Genomic DNA, 7,512 nt, shown 5'->3' on the forward strand with positions numbered 1-7,512 from the left:
CTCAATCGCACAACGTCACGTCCGTTAATTCCACATCCACACGCTGGATTAACATTGATTTAATACATTAATGTAGCCTTTGTTTATGCTAAAAGAGGTGTCGACCAGCTGGGGCAACAAGAAAATTGCTGTAATCGAGTGTGACTATGGGAAAAAAAATCATTACGTCGGGGTAGCATTTGCTTGGTATTTCCAGTTATTTCTCCACTGGTTAACATGGGTTAACAATACCGTGTAGCTGTCACGTTTGAAGGGGACGAAACCGTGACATGTTCACGTCTCCCAGCATGGTAAATCGTCACATGTTGTTCACGTCTTGCCGTGAAACCGGGTTGGTTTTAAGACAACATCAAGGGTGGGGTTACTTGGTAAAGCTAGTATTTAATGAATTATGGATGAATGCCGGTGATTCTCGGATAAGTTACGTTTGTGTGTCAATTTAATTATGTTATCCAATATCCTGTGTGCACAATTGGTCCGGTGAACAATATCTTTCTTATCTTTAAAATATTGTCTGAATTCAGTTTAAAGGTGTTTCCATACTATGAGTGATATTTTCGAACATTGACAATAAATTGCTCCTGTGGGACTGGGGAGTGCCCACAGTATTGAGTAAGTCGCTTTGGATAAAAGCGTATAACAAGTAACATACAATGTAATGTAATGTTATCACAAGAAGTACAGCCTTGGGGTTTTTTAAATAGCTGATGGAATCATCTATGAATTGACACAGGTAGGAAGTTAGACTAAACAATTAACGTGCTTAATTCTTCTCAGTAAACACACAAATAATGACAGCGAAGACAAAATAAAAAGATCCAAATGTTGGCCATAAAATCGTTATCCACCGGTGAATCAGTGTGTGTATCCAGGGGCGCCGTTTGCCGACAGGCAAGGCAGGCAAGTGCTTGGACCAGAAGGGGGCCCCCAAAGAAGGTAGATTAAGAAGGTCCACAGCAACGACAACATGAAACACCCTTTAATTTACTGCAACGAAATGTCGGGAAACCCCCTAGAGGCGGCCCCATGCATAGCGCGCCGTAAGAAACTGCTTTCAGTTCAATTTCAGTTTCGTTGCTCCGCTCCGTTTCTGAGGGACTTTACTGGCATTTATCCGGACCAGTGACCTTGTATAACATTCACAAGTGGACCTTTAATACAAAGTTTGAGTACCCCTGGTGTAAACATAGTAAACACTTAATGAGAAGCGTATTGGAGCGGTATCCGTCGGTAGAAAACATACCTGAAAAACAGAGGGGGAGGTAGTTTTCCTGTTAACGTCAGAGAATACCTTTGAACAAGAAGCTCCCCCTCTGCATTTTGACCCAGAACACAAAGCTGAGCCGCAGGGAGACGAATCGTGTCTTAAAACAACATCAAGGGTGGGGTACTACTTACCTGGTAAAGCTAGTATTTGACGAATTATGGTGACTCTCGGGTAAGTTACCTTTGTATGTCAATTTAATTGTTATCCTGTGTGCACAATTGGTCCGGTCAACAATGTCTTTCTTTGTCTGAATTCAGTTTAAAGGTGTTTCCATACTATGAGTGATATTTTCGAACATTGACAAGAATTTATGAAGGTTTTTGTATAATTGTTGGACGCTGGGCCTATATGTTTTTATTTACACTGGCCATTCCCGTAAAACGCAACATAACTACCACTGTTTGTGTATTTTCTAACTAAACTCTTCCAGAGAATAGGGGAATAAAAAACATATATAGCCTAAAATCAAAATGTTACCACATTTGTGAGTGTATTTTATTTTTGGCAAACTTCTTGAATGGCTGCTTGTGTTAATATTCAATAGTTTATTCTTTGAGATCTTATATTGTAAAATATAATTTTGGAATTAACACCAACATTAAGCTACCCTATCACCTCCACTATCTCGAAAGTTAAAAGAAAAGCACTGCCATACCTAGATGGGCGAATTTGAACCAATGAGGTTCAATGAGAATTGTTTCAATAGGCTAAGTAAAATACTCCCTCTTCTTTTCTCAGGTGCGGCCGTTTCATTCATGAAACATCAGCTGCTGCCAGTTCTTTCAGAAGAGAGATCACCTTCAACTGAGCCTTGACCCCAGCGTTTTCAACAATGGGGTATTTCACATCTTTAAAATAAAAAACGAACAAAATAAAGACTACTTTATTGTTTAAGCTACGGTGCCACATACTTCTGCATGTTAAGAATCAGAGATTTCTGTTTAATCTGACTAATCTGACATCTTTGGCTCTTTTTTCGCAGACATCTTCAGAGGATGAGGAGTGTTTGGAAATGTGTGCTCTTTGTTCCCATCACACTCTGTGCGATCTACTTAATACCTGCATCTGTAAAGTGAGTCTGTGTTTAAATTGAGGGGACACTACATGCAAGAACAATTACTGTAAGCCTAAATGCTAACATTACTTAATGGACAAGTTTTTTTATTTTTTGTTTTAGACTTTTTATTGGCTTCCTACCTATGGAGAAATGCCATTTGGAAAGTGCAAAGATGCTGAATCTGGACAGCAGTGTGGACGCCAGCCTCAATCTCCAGTAAGACCAGAAGACCTGTTTACAATTTGGCTGAACAGATAGTCCTGAGACCAACACAGACATTTATCTATCATGTTGAGAAGCCGCAGGTTTCATCTGATTGGACATAAAGCAGCAACAACAAATAAGTGGTGGTTTTTGTATTTCACCTTTTTAAATAATTCCTAAGAAGAAGGTGTATTTATAAATAAATGTTGGCTGAATTAATGGAGCCACATAAAACTATTTTTGCTTAATCCATATCAGAAGGGTAGCTATTTTATATGTTTAACCTGAAATTGCAGTTAAAGTTTTAGTGCAACAGAATTTAACTGAATCTAAGTTGAGTGTAAATATAAAATAATACTACTAAAAATATTTAGATGCATATGACGTGTTTGAGTCACAATTTACCTGTAGTAAGCTTCAGGTTGGTAAAGAAGAGTATTATAAAAGGGAATTCAGTCTAAAAAAATACATTTGTTTTATATTTCAGGTCCAGACCTGACGTGCTAACCTGTACATATTGGAAAGCTGCCATCATCTGGGAAGGGATGTTTGACCCCCGCCTCTATGACGAGATGCACAAGATGAGAGGATCCTCTGTGGCTCTAACAGTCTTTGCTGTGGGCAGGTTGGTTTTCACATGAATAAAGTAATAACTCTAAAGATAATCTGTCATCAAACCTAAATACCTCCTGCTCAGCCAACTGTATTTTTAGTGCATTAATGTTTAACTGGGTGATGGTTGGACAGATTGTAAAAAAAAAAAGAAAAGTTGGCAGCACCAGGTTTCTGTTATCGCAGACAAACTTTATGACAAACTGTAAAACATGACAAAAAAAACACAAAACATAATGACCCTCCAAAAAACCCAGTGCTTATAGTTACTATAGCTAACTTAGAAAATATATGTTTTACTGTACTCATAAACATGTGAAGTGGACATGCTGCATCTAGTCTTAAAATTAATTGTAGTGCAGTTACAGATAAAGTCATAGGCTACTGTTTGTTTGGTCGGTTCAGGTCACCATATCAGATACCACTGCCCCAGCACATTGCAGCAAACAGTTTTTACTTGCAGCAGCAGACTAAATAAGATCTGCAACATTTAGTTGCACGCATCAATGGACCTCAGTTTCCTCTGGAGGTAGAGTGATAAGAGTCTAACAGAAATGTGACTTGTTTTCTTTTCCTCAAAAGATACCTTGATGCTTACCTACACACATTCCTGAACTCATCCGAGCAACACTTTATGGTGGGTTTGCCCGTGACCTACTACGTGTTTACGGATATGCCAGAGAAGGTGCCTAACATCAAGTTGTCTCCTCTGAGAAGCATGAAGGTGATCAAAGTGGAGAAGAACTCCAGGTGGCAGGACGTCTCTATGATGCGAATGAAGAGCATATCAGATGTGATAGAGTCTGATATTCGCCACCACTGCACGCACGTCTTCTGCTTTGATGTGGATCAGGTATTTACTGGGAGATTTGGATCAGAGGCTCTTGGGGATTCAGTAGCTCTACTCCACGCCCACTACTACCGCCTTCCAAAGCATTTGTACACCTACGACCGCAACCCAAACTCCAAGGCGTACATGGAAACTGGGGATTTTTTACTACCACGCTGCCATCTTCGGGGGGCTCGTGGAAGAATGTGAAAGCGTTGACCGAGGCCTGCTATCAGGGCATCATGGAGGACAAACAGAACAATGTGGAGGCTCTGTGGCACGATGAGAGCCATCTGAACAAGTACATGCTGCTCCACAAACCCAGCAAGGTTCTCTCTCCAGAGTACTGCTGGGATACCAGCATCGGTTTCAGGAGAGACATACAAGTCACCCGATTACTGTGGGCACCAAAATATTATGACACACTTCGCACACCTTAAAAACTTGACAAATGCTAACAAATGTAATGTCTCAGGTTCTCATGCTCCCTGGCTCATTTTGTTCTCTCAGGAATTAATTTGCATATCTTCAAGTATTTTCATAATGGAGTGACAACTTCTTATATAAATACACACTTGTCTTTTATCCGGATATCAAATGTTTTGGTTGCATTTTTTTCGATGTATAATATATATATATAAGTCAACTTTTTACATGTTTGATCAAACTGGCTGCACTTATTGATCCAGTTTATTTATTTGTATGTCACTTTGCCAAATGCCACTGTATCTCTGTTTTTAACTGATACTTATTGACACTCAAATTGTCACATTTTTTTATAACTGTCAAATCAATAGCTTTTCTTCCCCCTGTTAATGTGTGATTTGTGTCAGTCTTTCCTCTTCTGTAAAGCGATGTGCTGCTCTTCGTTAACTGTATTCACAGTGTTCATGTACAATGTTTATTAATTATATCTTCACCAATTTAAGATACACATATAATCACCATAATGTCAGCGAGTCAGATTAATATGTAGTCTTCAAAGCATCCAATTTGAATGATTTGACAAAGTATTGAAATGGGGGTCGTAGACATACATGCTAACAACAGAGACACTTTATGTTAGGGATGTCTTGCCTTTAGTTCATTCAGAATGGAACAATAGAAACATATTTATCCCGTGACTGCAGTGGCTCCCTGCCATTTCTCAAAGATGTGTTGGAGGAATGGACATTTAAAATCATCTTATGAGTTTCTGAAGAAAGCTTAAAGGGAGAACCCAGTATGCTGCACTCTGCTAAGCTTTAGTAGAAGAAAAGGATTTTAATAGAATGTGATGTAGTTGCATTGACAAATCATTAGAGCTCGATCAATATTGCTTAATGAATTATTCAAGTAGGTTTATAACCGTTCTAATCAGTTCCTTATTTGATGCACTGAATCTAAGAGCTTCTGTTTTTTGCTACGCCACTGAGTCTCGATGAGAAGCGTATAGGAGCGGTATTCGTCCTTAGAAAACACACCTGAAAAACAGAGGGGGAGGTAGTTTACCTGTTAACGTCAGAGAAGATCTTTGAACAAGAAGCCCCCCCTCTGCATTTTGACCCAAAACAGAAAGCTGAACCGCAGGGAGACGAATCGTGTCTTAAGCAACCCGGTATCACGGCAAGACGTGAACATGTGACGATTTACCATGCTGGGAGACGTGAACATGTCACGGTTTCGTTTCCTTCAAACGTGACAGCTACACGGTATTGTTAACCCATGTTAACCAGTGGAGAAATAACCGGAAATACCAAGCAGACGTAATGATTTATTTTTTAATAGTCACACTCGATTACAGCGATTTTCTTGTTGCCCCAGCTGGTCGACACCTCTTTTAGCATAAACAAAGGCTACATTAATGTATTAAATCGATGTTAATCCATGCGTGTGGATGTGGAATTAACGGACGTGACGTTGTGCGATTGAGTTGCCAAGCAACAGCTTCGGTTCATGTTAATTTACAAACGATTCAACTACAACCGTAGTTATATTTAAAAAACATGTTAGAAGGCCTCACGAAATACTTTAATGCACATTAAAATGTAAATGTGAAGGAATGTGTGTATAACAAAATACATCGGTCATTAAACGAAACCGGAAACAGACGTAGGCAAGATCCTCAGCTCGATGATTGGACGGTTATCCGCAATGCATGCTGGGATTTGGTGTTTATGTGATGTGAAATCTGAAAACGTTTTTTAAAAATACAATAATACTTTATTCCGAGTGTGCTTGCTTTACTCTTTGAAAGTCATCACATAACGGCTTTGTAATACACGGTTCGGCTGCATTAAATATGACATGACATGATATGATGAATTGGAAATGGGGGACCCTGATGTAAACAAGACGAAAGTCTTTCTCTGGTCTGCATCCCCTTAACAATTGTATGTTTTGAGCTGTACTGTACTGTACCCAATATACAAGCTGTTAATAAACTTTTCAATCAATCAACATATCTGCCTTAGTTCTCTATTTATAGAGCCCTGCTGAGAAGACTTCTGGACAAACAGGAGAACTGCCGCCAAAACTGAAAACGTGACGTGGATCATAAATATATAAGCAATTATACAACATCTTACATTTCTTTTCACACAATGCGTCTCCTTGCAGTATCAACACTAATTCGGCTGACTTTTATATTTGATCCAATTGGTAGATAGGCTGTATTTAAACCATAACCGTGCAGAGCTGATAGAAAGGGACACCTGGTGGTCAAAGCACGTTATTGAATTTTATTATTTTATTATTAGATATTAATAGGATCTCTATAAAGTATATTCATTACTCGTTATTCTCTACTAATAGTTCATTAAAGACTGTATATAATGACTAGTTTGAACATCCCTTTCAAGATTTTATAAGCTAAGGTTTATTGACATATCATATTATACACAACTAGTTATGCAATGAATGAAAAACTTGGGTCGCAGGTTCCTCAACAGTGCATTACAAGACATCTATCAATATGTGTGTATACTCCACCATTAAACTGTCATTCTGCACATTTCTTATACTATCTACATACATCTTATAAGAGTATAATACATATGTATAATATCAGTTTAATAATAAACAAATAAGTGCTTAAACATAGTTAACATTGCAGGAAAGCAATATATTAGACGTTAAGTACTTTGTCAGGCTTAATATTTATCTGTAGATACAAATGTCACTGTGTGTGCTGTGTGCTCTGCATGTGTTACCATTAAAGAATCAGAATCAGAATACCTTTATTAGTTCCAAAGAGGGGAAATGTGCAGTGTTACAGCAGGAAAGAGCCACAGACAGCTTAGTGTTGCATATCTTACATGCGTTAAAAAAAGTACTAAGTTAGAATAAAATAAACAATATGCTAAAAAAGTACTAAGTTATAATATAATAAACAATATGCTAAAAAAAATATATAAAAAGTTACATAATTTTCAAAAATACAGATCAAAAAACAAAACGGCATATATATTGATTTAGTGGCCAGGTATAAATTACACAGTTATTAATGGCATATATATATTGCACATAAGGCACATATTGCACAAAGTTGGTTTGTATTTAGCA

The 7,512-nt window shown here is 38.0% G+C and overlaps 1 protein-coding gene across 1 annotated transcript; it reads left to right on the forward strand.

Moving 5' to 3' along the window:
* Positions 1–1,080: 1,080 nt before the first annotated feature.
* Positions 1,081–4,914, forward strand: LOC117548216 (N-acetyllactosaminide alpha-1,3-galactosyltransferase-like). Its single transcript, XM_034219357.1, is given in 8 exon segments — positions 1,081–1,438; positions 2,006–2,104; positions 2,250–2,339; positions 2,445–2,540; positions 3,016–3,153; positions 3,723–4,131; positions 4,133–4,165; positions 4,167–4,914. Coding segments are annotated over 7 exon segments (1,014 nt in total). The 5' UTR covers positions 1,081–1,438; positions 2,006–2,099; the 3' UTR covers positions 4,410–4,914.
* Positions 4,915–7,512: the final 2,598 nt, after the last annotated feature.

The sequence above is a fragment of the Gymnodraco acuticeps genome, unplaced genomic scaffold (genome assembly GCF_902827175.1).
Source record: "Gymnodraco acuticeps unplaced genomic scaffold, fGymAcu1.1, whole genome shotgun sequence".
NCBI classification, from domain to species: Eukaryota; Metazoa; Chordata; class Actinopteri; order Perciformes; family Bathydraconidae; genus Gymnodraco; species Gymnodraco acuticeps.